Source organism: Zingiber officinale, chromosome 6A (genome assembly GCF_018446385.1).
Source record: "Zingiber officinale cultivar Zhangliang chromosome 6A, Zo_v1.1, whole genome shotgun sequence".
In the NCBI taxonomy this organism is placed as follows: Eukaryota; Viridiplantae; Streptophyta; class Magnoliopsida; order Zingiberales; family Zingiberaceae; genus Zingiber; species Zingiber officinale.
This window is the reverse complement of record NC_055997.1, coordinates 76,679,494-76,695,509: the sequence shown is the minus strand read 5'-3', so window position 1 is coordinate 76,695,509 and position 16,016 is coordinate 76,679,494. Positions and strand designations below refer to the sequence as shown.

The window sequence follows — 16,016 nt, the reverse complement described above, 5'->3', positions numbered from 1 at the left end:
GCATGATATGGGTAGTGATTCAACAGTGTGCTTCTCTGAAGCTACGAGGATTTCTATTGACCGGCTTCACCAACTCATTAGGTATCTCTCACCAACTTCTTTACAAAGCTTTCCACCACCCAATTTTTAGAACTTGTCTTCTCAAGGCATACAATTGTAAATGGAAGTTTAGTAAGACAAGGTCTAGCAATTTCCTAGCAATTGCCTTATATTCGATCCAGCTGTTGGGCAATGAGATCATTATCACTGGGGCCAATTCTTCATGTTAGTCGACACAGGTTGTAGAGAGTTGATAAGTACCATTCTCCATTAATATAATTAATCCCCAAATCAAGAGATAATTCAATTTTCTATTGGGCATTCACAAGGTTGGAGAGAGGAGTCGGTGATCCACTGTTCCACAACTCTCCATGAACATACCTAGCTAATCCAACATCGGTGATAGTGGATTTGTGCCAAATTATTTGCCTTGATGTCATGAGTGGTGCAATTTCAATGGAATTGAATTTAAACAAGTTTAAGATAATAATATCTTAAAACGTACTACTTATTATAATCTTGCTAGCTAAGATTTAATCATACCATTAGTAAATTACTGTCTCTATATCAGTGTAAAGTTTATAATACAAAGTGGTGCACGATATCGATCACTGGGTTATGATGTAAAGTACTCCCTAAGTAAATAGGGTTCTAATCTCATTGACTAGGTCGTCCGTTAAGATCCATTCGATTTATCGTCATGGATGGTATAAAATTTTAGTAGAATTAAATTGATCATTTTCATAATTAATCGGAAGTAGAAGTTAGATATTATAAAAAAATAAATAAATAAAATAAAATAACCTTTGATAATTTTTAAAAATTAAGGTACCCTCTTTTGTATTTTGTCCCGCAATAGCTATAATCCTCGATTTGTTTAGAGAAGGGAGTCGGCGTTTGCGCGTCGTGGGGTGGACTGGTGGTCTTGGTCCTGATTATTTCATCATTCGCCTATTTCTGCTTCTTCCCTTCATCCCCCTTCGTCCGCTGTCGCCAGATCTACGCTGTTTGATGAATTCCTAGGGCGGCGGAGATGGCAGCGCGCGTGAGATTGGAGGAGGACGGCGGTGGAGAAGCGCGGCGGCGCCACGCGAAAAGTAGCAGCATGGTGCCGCTGGCGCTGCTGATCGGGGAGGAAGCGAGGATGGGTAAGATGGAGAGGCCGCGGGTGCGGTACGGCTGCGCTGCGCAGTCCAAGAAAGGGGAGGACTACTTCCTCATCCGGACCGATTGCCAGCGCGTCGCCGGCGACACTTCCTCCTGCTTCTCCGTTTTCGCGGTAGGCACCTGTTTTCTATTTTTTTAGGGGGTTTACTTGTTGAATCACATGATTGAAGAAGTAAGTTAGTAGTTTTCCTCTCGAGGTGGGAAATTTGCTCCATTTTCATTCAGGCGCTGCTCATAGTATCATTATAATGTAGTTCCATGCGGGGCTTCTACCTGATAAATAGCTGTAGAAAACTCTTATCTATTGGGTGTTTGGTTAAACTACTTCTTGACTTATTGAGAATACGCAAGTCAAGTATAGATCTGTGTCTCAATTTTTTAAGGAATGAAGGATATAGATGTGCTCTATTCATCAACCAAAATGGTAGATTATCTTCAATAGTTAGGAGGCAAGTTAAAACAGAGGGTTGGACGAGAGAAATCCTATAGGATTTAGATTTTCTGACTTAATTATTCGGTATGTACAATTGTACCTAGTAGGTTTTAGAGCTTCGAGAAGTGCTCAAATCCATGCCAATTGTAAAATAATAATAATATTTTCAAGTTGCTACATTAATGATAAGTGTAAAAAAAATAAAAAATCTTAGTAAATAAGATAGGCATCGGGATTCTGCCTTTGGAATCCACCTAATTTGTTTTTTTTTTCCCATTATTTTCAGATTGTTTAGGTCATTTCTTTTCAGATTCTTGAAAATGAGAAAACACATGGTCTCACTGTTAATCTTATTCTTACTGGCTTTTATATGTTAGTTACAAATGCCTATTTTCGCCCCCTGCATCAGTTAAGCTTTTCTTCGGTTTCTGTTTCCAAGTCTAGGATTAATGGGGTAATGAATTTCTCTTCATTTCAAGAGCCACGAGGTTTCATTCACCATCTATGTTTTCAAGTCGGAAGCTTGGACTATTTGACCTTTGGATATTTGATTCTGACTTGGCCTAACGATCATAAATATTTGTTAATATATACAGTAAAATAATGAAATATTGAAACATAATATTTAAATAAATATAAAAAATCATAAGCGGGATGGGCCAAGGTTTGTCCTCATATTAGTTGATGTTTGGTCCATTCATCACCATCTTTTTATACATTGACTGAGTCAAGTCATTAGTGTATGCACAATTAAGTGCAAGAAATCCTCATCAGTGTATGTTTACTTAATATAAGGGTGAAATCTACTTGGATTTCCTCATAGAAAGGTATTTTTGAGAAAAGCAAATGGAGCCTAGAAGCAAATGGAAGGTCAAAGCTAAAACTTAACCAAGTTTCCCAAAATGTTCAAACATTCATTTATAGAAGGAAGAATTGATGAAGAAATCTAATTTAACACCAAAAGGCATCTTGTGCATAAAACAAAACAAAACAAAACAAAAAAACCAAAAGCCATGTCGTGGGGAAGGAGTTCTTGTATTACCTTGAGGATATAAGTTGATTGATCATGTAGAATGTGAATGCATTTGGCTAACATGGTAAGGTTCCGATCAGTCTTGACATTTTAATAATCTTATTGAAATTTCTCTAAATGTTGATTTGAACGGTGAATAATATCATGAAGTTGAACAGCGATTTTGATCCTAATATGAAGGTTATTGATCTATCTGACCAAGGATATTTCATTTTCCCCCTAGTTTTAGGAGAGTGTTATGCTTCCAATTTGCTTTGAATCTATCTGATGGATTATATAATATCTATACTTGTGGGTTTGTTGACTTGTGAAGCCACATTTTTCTGTGTAGTGAATCAGTCCATTGCTCATTCAATGAGGGTGGAGAAGGTCACTGACTGTTTGCTATCTTTGCTGATTTATTATTTTGAAACAAGCATTTCAACAAGAATCTTTATCCCATATGCTTAAAAGTATCTACTATAGAGCTTCTTGTAATGCTAGCTTATAAGGTGATGTGTCATGATGGTTTGTCGCATTGTGCATTTGAGTGAACTGATTTATGTTTCATTTTCTTTAAGGTCCTTGATGGGCATAATGGTAATGCTGCAGCAATATATACTAGAGATAATTTGTTGAATCATGTTATGAGTGCAATTCCCCGTGGACTTGGGCGGGAAGAATGGCTTCAAGCTTTACCTCGTGCTTTGGTGGCTGGATTTGTCAAGACTGATAAAGAGTTCCAGAGAAAAGGCATACTTTTACTTCCCTCTTCCCGATGACCTTTCTCTTCTTAATGGCCTGACTAAATATTAATTTTGATTTTACCTGTTCCATGTTATTTACCAGGACAAACATCTGGAACCACTGTCACATTTGTAATAATTGATGGATGGACAATTACTGTTGCTTCAGTTGGAGACTCTCGATGTATCTTAGATGCACAGGGAGGGGTAGTTTCTTCACTAACTGTTGATCACAGGCTTGAAGAAAATGTTGAAGAGTGGGTATTGCTGCTGTATGTAAACAGCAATTAGTTAGCTCTTCCTATATCTCACGAATTCAATTAATCGGCTTTGGACAGGCGGGAACGTGTTACTGCTAGTGGAGGTGAAGTAGGGAGGCTCAGTATTGTTGGTGGTGCTCAGGTGTGTTTTAATTTGATTTTGATGAAAAGTCTTTTGGATTGTCTATGAGACCATAATTACTTTAGTGCTTCATAATAATTCTCTGAGATTTTATATCTTCTATTCAGATTGGTCCCCTTCGCTGTTGGCCGGGAGGATTGTGCCTATCCAGATCTATAGGAGATATGGATGTTGGAGAATTTATTGTTCCTGTTCCTTATGTCAAGCAAGTCAAGGTATTTATCCCCATCGACATTTTTTCTTGTTCATAAGGAGTATGCTATACATGCTCTAAAGATATCAATGCTTATATAAATTCTCGAATAGAGGATCAAGCTGGATTGAGTAACCTTACATTCTCGTTGATTCATTCTGCTTTTTCTTTTTTTTTTTAGTTTTTTTTTTTGTTGAATTGGATTTCAAACTTTAGCTTTTTGAATATCTTACTTGTCCTAAGATCTTTATTTTTATACCAGCTGTCAAATACTGGAGGAAGACTTATAATTGCTTCAGACGGTATCTGGGATGCCTTGACTTCTGAAATGGCTGCAAACTCTTGCCGAGGTTTGCCTGCAGAGCTCGCTGCTAGACTAGTTGTTAAGGTGATTAAGATTTTCCCAATTTTGTCTCAGAGATTTATTACATCATCATGCTTCCTTAAATTTTTTGTTTGTGTAAGCAATCATTCAATTGTGATCTAAAACAACTAGCTAATTTTGAATCTTGGCTGATCACCAAGCAGGAAGCACTTAGGACAAGGGGTTTGAAAGATGATACAACTTGCATTGTTGTTGATATTGCTCAACCTGATCATTCGGAACCACCTCAATCTACACCAAAAAAGGTTAACAAATTCAAATCTTTCATCTTCAGAAAAAGTTCAAAGGATTCTACTAATAAGCTAGCAAAGAAGCTATCTGCTGTTGGTATAGTTGAAGAAATATTCGAAGAGGGTTCTGCAATGCTTTCTGAAAGGTAAGCTTTCTGGAAGATAATTTCAAGTTTTTGGTATTTGTCAGAGTTTTCATACTTACGTAGTGCATTTTTATTCTTATTCTATTCCGACGCCAGAACCAAACCATCAACACTTATAGTACACATGTAAGCAAAAGAGCATAGTTAGCATGCGATATATTTATCATGTCCTATACTCATGTTATCATTTCTGGCTTCAAGATTCTAAGAATTTAGTATCTAGTCAATGGTTGTGGTAATTAGTTGATCAAACTGCATATGTAAATTAAAGGAGATCAAGTTGTAGTATCCTATCCTGTACTTATGTGTTTGGCAGGTAGCAGATGGCCTCTGTGTCCAACACAAATTTTATTTGGGTTGTCCGAATGCCTGGCTAAAACATTAGATCACCAACTGACTATTTAGAGGGCTCTAAACTCAGATGCTGTTGTTAATCTGTGCTTAGGGAAAACGGGTCTTGATGGTGTAATTCATGACTAGAATGGTCTTTATGTAGGTGTTCTTGCATTTTGTCCTGGTCGCTGTCATCCTAGAAGTGGAAATTAGCAGCATTAAAATAGTATTTGGAGTCGCTCGGCTTTAACTTATCCTGGTCGCTTGCTTTTTTTCCTGTTAAAGCCATCAATAATTTATATATGCATTTTTATTGCATAGATTTACACATACCGCTAGATGTAGTTGCCAACTGGTTGGCAAAGGAGGCACTTAGAAGGAGTCTAAACTAGTTTTTTTATATGGATCTGCCAATTGGCTTGGGTTCAATTCTCTGTAGTGCGTCTCTCATAGGCACTCTAATCCCTTACGTTTCTTGATCATTTTTTTTAAATATAAGTGACCCAGATGGGTCCATCTCTTGACAAAAAAAACTGCATACGTAAAAAATTCATACTAATATATGGATGGACATGAATTTGGTTCTGAAGGTCTTACAAACTTGACTATTTTGCAATATATGAAAACTTGTTAATCGAAATGGAGGTCTATGGACCCATTAAACAAAATGAATAGTGCCAATACAAGCAGACTGTTCAATTCATGGCATTATATGGAAGTGTTCCATTTTGTTATAGAGAGTGAAAGTGAGAAATGACAAAAACTCCACTTCATGGTCTCACATCTTAAGATGAGAGCTTCTAAAATGTAGTTAAAAGAGGTCCTTCACCCAAAGTGTCAGCATTTTTGGTTAGATTGCGCTTCATCCTAGGCTCTAACATGGTTTTAGAGCTAAGCTATTTCGTCATCTTTAACTATGTTGGGTCTTTATAGGTAATGTTAAAGAGAGAAGAAGTGAGAGAGAGCATAAAACTCTTAGTTCCAGACCAGTTAGATAAATGGACGGTTCAACTGGCAAAATGAAGATGGTTAATTATTAAAAAAAAAACTGACCATCAAATTCTATTTCTGAAAAACCTTGATAGTCTGATGATCATACGAGGATGCAATTTCCGTGGGAACTCAAATCCATGCAAATATTGATTTCCACTTGTTTTGCAGGCTAGGAAGCGACTCATCCGCAGAAAAAACATGGAATATTTTTACATGCGCTATATGCCAGACGCACCTTGCCCCCAGCGAAGGGGTATCTGTTCACGCTGGCTCCATCTTCTCCACCAGCTCAAAGCCATGGGAAGGTCCCTTCCTCTGTGCCGATTGCCGCATCAAAAAGGATGCTATGGAAGGCAAACGCCCGAGTGGAGTTAAGGTGCTGTAGCCTCCCCCCTCCCCTCTAGATTTTTTCTTTTTTCTTTTTAGTTCTTGTGTATTCATTTTTACTGGCTGGCTTCATCATTCATTTTTAGTTCTTGCCGCATCAATGCATGTACCTATAAGGTGGTGGGTTGTTTTATGGTATGAAGTTGGGCGTTTCTTTTCCTTTACCCCCTTTGTTTGCTTGTTGCCGGTTGCAAGTTAATAAGTATTGAAATCAATATTGCTGTACTTGTATTGTTATGGTATCAACTCTCTCTCTCGCTTCCCTCATTCCACTTTCCTTCCCTTGATTTCTCCTGAGTAAACATAGCACTGGGCACTACAAAATAATTCAGGCAAACTGATTAAAATCCAGGCACATGATGGCGATCCTTCATTATTAATCCCAGTCAAGTCTCGAGTGCCCCTCCTTTGCCATTTGGCCCATTTCTCTAACACCTCCATTCCTCTCGTTTCCTGTTCACGTACGTGCGAAATCTTTCACCCCCAACGCAAACGTCCTTTGAAGTCCGTGCAAGTGCGCCTTGAATTTCCCACACCACCATGCTCCCTTTGCAGTCCACCATGTCCGTCCTCCCTTTTTCATCTTTGATTTCCTCGTTTCCTTTTCTACTATCATTGCCTTTAGTCTCCCTTTTTGTTTCTTCTTCTTCTCCCTCTTCTTCTACTTCTCTTGGCCTCCATCAACATGTTGCAGTCGGGCTTCCCCCATGGCGTCGGCGGCGGTCCTGGGGATTGCCAAATGGTGTTTGCCTCGAGCGTTAATGGTGCAGGGGAGCGAGAGCTCCGTGCAGCAGAGTTGCCGTTCAGGTCGGCTCTCCTTGTTCTGCTCCGTCTCTGACTAAGACTTATCTCGCTGCTGCAGCGTAATGCAATGCGGGGGAATTGAGGTGCATGGTCCGAGATCTCTGCGTAGGTCGACCCCTTTTCTTTCTCTCTGTCCATCCTTTTCTTTTGCTCCTTAATTCGGAGTAGTAGTAGTAGTATAATGTAGGAACATGATGCTTCCACTTGCATGTACTGCTTTGTGTTTGTAACATTGCGTCACTAGCGCTAATATTATTACAAATTCAGCAAATGTGCTTCACATTGCAGCACTGCTTTTGCTCCTTTCTTAAGAACAACAAGAAGAGATAAAGCACCGCTTTTTTTTTTTTTAGCACTTCTAGATTACTTGAGTCGAAGAGTTGAATACTTTATTATAAAAAAAAAGAAAGAAGAAAGCCTATTGATGTTTGGGAGGGAATATTCTGCAGCTAATTAACATGGAAATGGGAGAGTCCATTTCATGTGTTGGGGGCACCTTTTGACGATGGAGAAGGTACACTGCAAATTAAATGGCACTAGCCTGGCTTTTGCTACATAGGGAGGAATTTTTCCGGGATCTCTATGCTTCTCATTTCCATGTGTGTGACAAGTGGAGTCTGACAAATGAGACAGATAACACATCTTAGCTTTGAAATTGACTTAGTGGAGGTCGATAACATTAAAATTTAGACCGCCATGATATGATATTGTCCCTGTTAAGGGTATCATGGTTGATGTGCCTTTGTCTTAGTGGCAAGCGACATCTGTTGTCTGAGAGGTACTGAGTTCGAGCCTTCTTAATAGTATAGATATTTACTGTTTGAGGTACCGTGTTGTTCGAGTACTCTAGTCTTCTTAATTTTATAAATATTTACTGTTTGAGATATCGTATTGTTCGAGTACTCTTAGCAGCACAATGGTGCTGTGCCTCTTCCAAACAAAAATCTCTTAGGAGATTTTCTAAAGTATGGGGCCGCTTGGTGGTAAAGTCAGTCACTTAAAAAATTTTATCCTATACAATTTTATTTTTCGATTTATCTTAGTGGCCAATGAAAATTTTTTATGAGATCAGACCAGTCATCCTTGGAAATAGTCAATCAGGCTAATTGAAATTATCATTTTAGTCTCTAGGGCTATGGTGTCACGGTAGGACATCCAAGTTGTCACCTAGGTACTCGCGGTTCGATTCCCAGTTATGACGTATTTGTAGAAATTTTTCCTCCAAATGAGGGGTGTAACCAAAGGATGCTGGGCTTTTAAGCTGGTCGCTGCGTGCGTTTCCTGATTTACCTTGGTGGTCGGTGGAAAACTTTCATGGAGTCGGACCGGTCACCCCAGGGATAGTCAATGAGGTTAATTAGGATTATTATTATTATTTTTCTGGTAAGGGTATCATGCAGGAATTTTTTCTCCAAATGGAGAATGCAACCAAAGGATGCTGAGTTTCTAAACTGATCGCCACATGCGCTTTCCGATTTATTCTAGTGGCCAGTGGAAAACTTTCGTGGGATCGAATCGGTCACCTCTGGGATAGTCAATGAGACTAACTGAAATTATTATTATTTTTTCTATTAAGGGTATCATGGCAAAAAAAAAAAAAAAATTTCTCGCGCGGACTAACTATTGCTTTATGATTTACCCCTTCACGAAAATATGTACATATGTATAAAAACATGTTTGAGAGGAAAAGACTCTCAAACCGAATATCAAACACATACATCATAGCTAGGAGTGTATCATCTACAATCGAGGTAAACCCCTTGATCATCACTCAATTCACTCACATGGTAATGCACTCAAAGCAACTCACACCATCACAAACAAAGTCAAACCAACAACCAATCACACATAGCATGCCACATAACACCATGACCATAAAACAAAGTCAAACTAGCCTCCAATCACTTACTCATACAACACCATGACATGCAATTAAAATGACAATCAAACAATGAGAGCAAGCATAACCAAAGTGAGGAGTAGTTGCTGTTCAGCCATGGGAAAACATGGACAAGAACATTTGCACGAGCAGTGGCTTCAAAACACGAACAATAAACAGAGAGCATCACTTCATAGAATGTCGTCCCACTTTTAGCAAGTGGTCAACTATCAATGGATTTGTTATGTCTTTATCATATACAACCATTTAATTTATTGTTTGATTGAGAAATTAAAGTACATAATTATAGTTCGGTTGATTAAAAGATGACAGATTTATTTATCTTCTTTTATATCAGACGATATTTAGGAGGAGTATAATTACTTTTACTGTAATATTACATTTATTTAATGATACTTAGAAATATCAGTAAAAAGAGCTGCCACTTAAGCTTGGTTCAACACCATCATTTCCTATCAGAATCCCCATGTACCTACAGGTATCATCACAAAAATCAGCGGCATCGCGTTCATTAGTGATTAGTAATGCTTTTATAATAATTAAAATTAGACGCAGGCTATAGTATAATTTTATTCACTGAAATTCCGTTGTTTATTATTACCTGCCCAACATCATGAGAGTTGCTTGAGGGTTAGTTCCCGGGGAGAAACTGAAAGTGGAACCATCAATCACCCTGAGCCCAGCCACGCCGATCACTCTGTATTCATTGTCGACCACCTTCCCTACTTCACACCCGCCATGGAAATGCCAAAAGGTGAGCACGAGGTCCTTGCAGAATTGATCCAGCGAAGTGGCATCCAGAGGACTTCTTGCTCTGTTATTGACGATTAAGTTTGCAGTGAGAGCCTGCAAGTACTCCACCGTTTGATTCGGATATCTGAATTCGGACAGCGCTTGCGTATCGATCACTCTCATGACCGCCTGCACTGCAATGCCTCCACGCATGTTCTAAGATCCTCAGGCTCCGTGAAGTAGTTGTAGGTTACTGATGGATTGCCCTCTGGGTCGAGATTCTTGAGACGAAGATATCCTCGGGAGAGAGGCCTTGCCAATTTTTCACCTACTACGCCACCTTGGAAGAAGTAAGGGACGGTTGGGGAGTTGGCGCCTCCCAAAAGCGCTGCGACTAAGTTGAAGCCCGTCAAGGACTCCATGTAGTAGCCCGGCCCGATTCCGACGACTTGAACCGAAGTGATAGTGGCTCCGGCGAAGGCACGGCGAAGATGTTCATCGGGTTGTCGGCAATGCCATGGTCGACCATCGGCTGGTCGCGAGCCGTTTACTGCGGACTAGATATATCCTTATGGTAGATCTATGAACCCTCATTGGGCTTTTTGGCAAAACCTCAGCCATCAACGGATTTGGTGTTGTTTTTACCACGAGCCGTTTGCTGCGGACTGGATAGATCATTATGATGGATTTATTCATCCTCTTGGGATTTTTGACAAAGCCTCAACCATCAATTAAATTTACCTCTTCACATATAGTCATAGGATTGTATGAGATCATTAGGGTGACGGATTTCATTTTTGCCATCACTGTTAAGGGTATCATGACCCTCGAGGTATAACTGAGTTGATTATAACATGGTAGATTTATAGAATTGAGTAGGGGTCGAATTTTGGTAAAGATCAAAAAATTACTTTCTATGGTTAATTTTAATTTCTTGATTTACTCCCTCCTCTTAACGGTGTGAGGTTACAGAATCCACGGTTCGTTACCTACTGGAGATTTGGGAAATTGACGGTTGGACATGAACTTGCTTGTGCATCCGGATTTACTCGGTGGACGATCCAAAAGAAGGTCGCCCATATCCGAATTAGTTGAGCCAAGACTGGATTAAAAAAGGAAAAACAAAAGGTGAGAATTTGTTAGATTATCAAATCCAAGGCAGATTTTGATTCCAAGGAAAATTCACTAGAAGAGGGTCAAAATGTTTGGAGTTCGATCCACATAGATAGAATTGGTCTGATTCACATGAATTGGTACGAGTTCGATCCACATCATGTAAAATTTCAGCTACACTACTATCCAGGCAACGAGCCCAACGAACCGATGAGCTTGAAGCATGCTCGTGGCCTCGCAGTGGCCGCCCGATTGCGAGCTCGCGACTGGCTCACGAGCACATAGACCGCTAGCTTGCAATCCCACAGCATATCTTTATGATCCCTCCCTTTATTATCCATTCTCTGAAGTAAACTGAGCAATAAAATCTGCCTAAAGCATTCATCTATTACCATCCATCGTCGGTCACGTTCCATCATCTTGTGTGTTCTAAGTTTGACAACGCATCGAATACTTTGTAGTTGGGTTGGCTGTGACATGTGCCACCATTAGTGCCACCCCAGAAGGATCTTCTCTGCCAGTAATGCTGCACGGGGTAGAAGACTACATGCCTTGGCTGATCAGATGCCGCTGAATGAGGCGAGAAGAACTATAACAAAGATGCAATATAGTTCCAACTTTCAACTACGACTATAGAGAGATATGCCTCTAACAATTTGGGGGAAAAAAATACAGAGACAAAATCACCCTCTCACAGGTTCAAGACCTCAGATTCTCCCTTCGTGCTTTATTAGGAAGGTTTTTTTTTAGGGAAAAGTCTTCCGGTGATGCAAAGTAAATGTCTTCAAGCAACTATTAACCCAATAAACTTTACTTGAGCCTGATAGCTAGAAAGACTTATATGGTGCATCTAGACACTACATGTAGCAAAATCACACCCTGAATAAAAATTGTTCCACAGCGAGGCTTCATGACCACAAAACATTACAACATTAAAAAAAAGGAAGTTATGAATCATCGGATGACTTTGATCGATAATTTCGCGGAGCTTTTCTTCCACGAGTGCTAGCTTCTCCTACACGAGTATCATCTTCATCCATTCCACATGTATCATTTTCAGATGTGTCTATTGATATTCCAAGGGAATGGGTTTGGCAGCTGCTGTCGATCAACATATTACCTTGTGATTTCTTCTGAGGTGTGAAAGTGATGGACATTGGAAGTGCAGCAGAACTCTCAAGTGCCACCGTCTCAGCAGGGTTTGAATGCTTCATCAAATTTCTTAAATCTTCAAATGCCTTCTTGTTAGTTCCATCATCCACATCAATTGATGACTCCAGGCTGTAGCAAGTATACTTAGTGGGGTTCCTCAAGTAATCGGGGATTTTAGGGTGGTCTTCAGGAATTTGTAAATTGTTTTCTCCATCAACCATTGCCTCCGTGGCCTGAGGGGCTACAAGAGACACTTGTTCTTCATTAGCCTTAAAATTGCTGTCGTTGCATCCTGGACTAAAATGAACACGTTTTTTTGGGTTGGAATCAATATGATTTGCTTTCCTTTTCAGAATAGACTTCAATTTGATGCCATCTTCAGCAATTTGGTTATTTCCCACTGCCTTGACATCTTCGCTGAGCCTTACACTGGCTGCAAAATGGTCAGCACGGGGATCTCTACTAAAATCATGGACCTCTTCGGACAAATCATCAAGGGAATCAGGGATTGCCGCGTGGAAGTTCAAAAAAGGGCCGTAGTCATTGACATCTTTCATGTATATGCGCTCCATGGTAACTTTCCGATTCATGGCTGCCATATCATATTCATCCTCCTCCTCCTGCAAATAAATATATTATTAAAGGTTACAAACAACTATATGAAAGCAAAATCATCTCTGTTCAAGAATATCAATGTTATTATGCAAGGTGCAAGGATATTAACTCGACTAATTTTATTACGCAAGGTGCAAGGATATTAACTCGACTAATTTTGTTGATTGGAGGAAAAAGAAATTAGACAAGATTGAGCAAAAAAACTCATAGTAGCAACATATATTATGGTTAATATTTTATGCATCCAGAAGTGCATGACACTTAAAAATCAACATATAGAAAAGAGTTAAAGTAAGATGCTAAAACACATGTTTAGGTTACTATACAGATAAAAATAACTATCCAGGATCAATTAGGTGTATCTATATAAGATAAAATGATAGGAAAAAGTCAAAATGGGGCAATGTGTTCAAAGTTGAATAACAATTCTACAATTGGAATAAGTGGATCATATAAAAGTAGAATACACGAGGGGTACAAAAAGACCTAAGAAAACTTATTTAGCATAATCAAAAAAGATTTCAAATAACCAGATACTATTAGTCATAACATTACCAGAATTCAATTTAATGCAGGGATAACATTCATTCATCTGCTCTAAATAATTAAGATTCTTGACTTGTTGTATTGACATATGATGACACAAGGTGACATTTACTGCTTTGCCAATTATTTGACGGGCATTTCTACCAGTGTGTTGTTGCTATGTTCATCAACTGCTTTTAAATTTAGCCCAACAACGTGGATAAGCCAAAATGAAGTAAAATATACTCGTATTGATCTTATTTGTATTCCTCTGTATCTGAAACCATGAAGAACCAAGAGCATCTTCAACTCATCCTATTCAGTGTTATTTTAATGCACATCTAATTACATAATGCAGGAGATCATACTTTAGACACTTGCTAACTTTGGAATTACATAAATGCCTGTGATACAGATGTTAAATGATAAACCTATGAGAAACTCATTTAGTTCTACTCGAGAATGACCAATCACACTGCTAACAAATTAGTCCATGCAAAAAAAAAAAAAACTAACTAGCAATTGATTTGCCATCGATACTGACTTTGAGCTTTTAATTGAAAGAATGGAGAATCTACTGGGTAGTAGATATCATATGAAAGACTATGGACAGAAGAAAATAAGGGTTTTTTCATTTGACAGGGCAAAAGTAGAAAAGAAGTAATTAGTTTCCTATCTTTATTTTTTCACCCTTTTCTTAGAGGTTTAGGTTTCAGAAAGCGGCACCATGTCTCCTGCCTCTATTACTTTCATATCTTTCCAAAGTGTTGATTTAGTCATAACTTATTTTAAATGTCAGAAAATTAAATTAGTTTCTCGAAATATATAGCTCTGAGATACTCAAAGCCAAGTCATTGATTTGTTGATGATGGTATATACAATGATGTCGGTAGAATGTTTTCCCGCTTATTCAAGCTGACTTTATTCCAATAGATGCAATGATGTTGGGAGACACATTCATGTACTTTGAACAAAGGTCAATCAGCTCTATCTAATCACGTTTAATTACATCTCATGTGTAGCTTAAATCTTTGTTTTAGAGACAAATTTTATACTTCACGTAAGTTCCGCTTAATAATAACGTTTTTTTTGAGTCAGATTATAGCAAACAACATTCATGGAATGCAATTATTACAGGAAGGCATTCACCAACCAAGTCTTTAAGGATCCAATGGGTATGATTTGAGGGATGAAGAAAGGAATTGAGGGGAACAATTTGCCGATTTAAATTCTTATCTGAGGATAGAGGTTGAAATCGGTGAAATCGGCTAAAGTTGGCACAAAACAAGAAAAATATTGGCTTAGGATTGATCATAGTACAGTTAGAACGATTGCCATACTAATCAGCAGAAGCAAATAGATGGAAAATAGGAAACCAGAATTAAGAACCAAAGCAAGTTAAAGACGACGAACCTCACGGTCGAGGGTTGGATCGAGCCCCACAGAAGCCCTAACATGCTGCGCCTCTTGGTCTTCATCATTGGCTTCATCGTCTTCCTCGCCACTACCTTCGGTGTCCAACTCCTCCTCCTCCTCATCGAATCCATCCAGGTCGTCTTTCGACTTCCTCTTGCGGTCCCTTTTGGACCTCTTGGATTTCTGCGCGAAGCAACCTCCTTCATCAAATGCGGAGGCACAGGGGTCATCCTCGCGGTCGGTGCCGGGGGCTTTCTCCCGGATCCAGCGTTGCCGCTCGACATCGCCAGCAGCGACGTTCCAAGAAGACGCCGGGAAGGAGTTTTCGGGAACGGTATCGAAGAGACGAGAGCCGAAGAGGCGCTTTACTCGGGCGTCGAAGCTATCGTTCTCCATGGCGTCGAAACCTAATTCCTACCGGGACACGAAAGGGGAAATAAAAAGGGGGCAACGACACCGCCTCTGGTTTATTATTGTTATTATTTTTATTCCGAAAAAACTCTCATTAATTATGGTAAAAAACAATTGGGCACCTTTTTTTTTTATTCCAAATCTTCACAGATAGTTCTATTTCTTATGAAAGTCACCCGTCCCTCTTTGTAAAATGATAAAATTATCCAGCATTGTAATCTGAAGCGCATTGTAAATCGTAAATATTTATAGTAATTGTGATTTTATAGTTATTATAATAAATGATTTCTGTATTGTCCATTAATATTGACTATGTAAACTAAAATATTTTTTAAATATATTTTGTATTCAAATAAATATACTAAAAAATTAAAAATTTTGTTGCGATAGCTATAAAATTATAGCGACTATAAGAACATCTACTTTTTATTATTTTCTTATCTTTCTTTTATTTTTATTATTATATTTATGAAATAAATAGAAAGGAAGATTGAAAGGATTGAGTGAAATAAAAAAAATAAAAAAAAATATTATTTTATTTTTAGGATAGAGATTTCATTCCTTAAATTTAGAGAATCATTATTCATTAAGGGGGCGTTTGGTTTAGGGGAATAGAAGTGGGGAATGGGAATGAGAATCATTTATTGTCATTGTTAATGTTTGGATTATAGGAATACGAATGCAAATAAGGGAATGAATCCTTGAAATTGGGTAATAATTCATTCTCATGTACCTCCCCTTCAATGAGTCATTACCCTATTTTCATCAATAAAAATATTCCCTTATTCCAAAAATACCCTTGACCTAAAACTAAAATTTTCTCTCTTAATATCAAATATCAAAATATATTTATTTATTTTTTCTTTCATATCACTTCTCTCT

At 38.5% G+C, this 16,016-nt stretch overlaps 3 protein-coding genes across 5 annotated transcripts; 1 reads left to right on the top strand and 2 right to left on the bottom strand.

Moving 5' to 3' along the window:
- Nucleotides 1-910: 910 nt before the first annotated feature.
- Nucleotides 911-14,486, top strand: LOC121996630 (probable protein phosphatase 2C 3). 3 transcript variants are annotated; one of them, XM_042550652.1, is made up of 9 exons: nucleotides 911-1,318; nucleotides 3,233-3,404; nucleotides 3,501-3,654; nucleotides 3,736-3,799; nucleotides 3,907-4,014; nucleotides 4,255-4,380; nucleotides 4,521-4,753; nucleotides 6,248-6,455; nucleotides 14,445-14,486. In XM_042550652.1, the coding sequence occupies exons 1-9, from the start codon at nucleotides 1,073-1,075 to the stop codon at nucleotides 14,469-14,471; spliced, it is 1,338 nt and encodes a 445-aa protein (XP_042406586.1). In that variant the 5' UTR covers nucleotides 911-1,072; the 3' UTR covers nucleotides 14,472-14,486. The 3 variants fall into 3 exon arrangements, with proteins under 3 accessions (XP_042406586.1, XP_042406585.1, XP_042406587.1); XM_042550651.1 differs by having other exon boundaries at nucleotides 14,406-14,486; XM_042550653.1 differs by lacking the exon at nucleotides 14,445-14,486 and adding an exon at nucleotides 7,329-7,497.
- Nucleotides 9,473-10,356, bottom strand: LOC121996633 (protein HOTHEAD-like). The gene is made up of 2 exons (XM_042550655.1): nucleotides 9,772-10,356; nucleotides 9,473-9,642 (listed from the first exon to the last, which is right to left on the bottom strand). Exons 1-2 carry the CDS (start codon nucleotides 10,113-10,115, stop codon nucleotides 9,576-9,578), a joined length of 411 nt encoding a protein of 136 aa, XP_042406589.1. The 5' UTR covers nucleotides 10,116-10,356; the 3' UTR covers nucleotides 9,473-9,575.
- LOC121996632 lies at nucleotides 11,781-15,188 on the bottom strand. Its single transcript, XM_042550654.1, has 2 exons — nucleotides 14,721-15,188; nucleotides 11,781-12,787 (listed from the first exon to the last, which is right to left on the bottom strand). The coding sequence occupies exons 1-2, from the start codon at nucleotides 15,117-15,119 to the stop codon at nucleotides 11,963-11,965; spliced, it is 1,224 nt and encodes a 407-aa protein (XP_042406588.1). The 5' UTR covers nucleotides 15,120-15,188; the 3' UTR covers nucleotides 11,781-11,962.
- Between the last annotated feature and the right edge of the window lie 828 nt (nucleotides 15,189-16,016).

Bases quoted from the DNA above. Each gene is read 5' to 3' on its own strand.
- LOC121996630 (XM_042550651.1), top strand. From the start codon at position 1,073: ATGGCAGCGCGCGTGAGATTGGAGGAGGACGGCGGTGGAGAAGCGCGG. The intron at 3,800-3,906 runs GTGTGTTTTAAT...TCTTCTATTCAG, and splicing joins GTATTGTTGGTGGTGCTCAG to ATTGGTCCCCTTCGCTGTTG. The intron at 4,754-6,247 runs GTAAGCTTTCTG...CTTGTTTTGCAG, and splicing joins TCTGCAATGCTTTCTGAAAG to GCTAGGAAGCGACTCATCCG.
- LOC121996632 (XM_042550654.1), bottom strand. From the start codon at position 15,119: ATGGAGAACGATAGCTTCGACGCCCGAGTAAAGCGCCTCTTCGGCTCT. The intron at 12,788-14,720 runs GTTCGTCGTCTT...ATTTATTTGCAG, and splicing joins ATCCAACCCTCGACCGTGAG to GAGGAGGAGGATGAATATGA.
- LOC121996633 (XM_042550655.1), bottom strand. From the start codon at position 10,115: ATGCGTGGAGGCATTGCAGTGCAGGCGGTCATGAGAGTGATCGATACG. The intron at 9,643-9,771 runs GTAATAATAAAC...TGATACCTGTAG, and splicing joins ACTCTCATGATGTTGGGCAG to GTACATGGGGATTCTGATAG.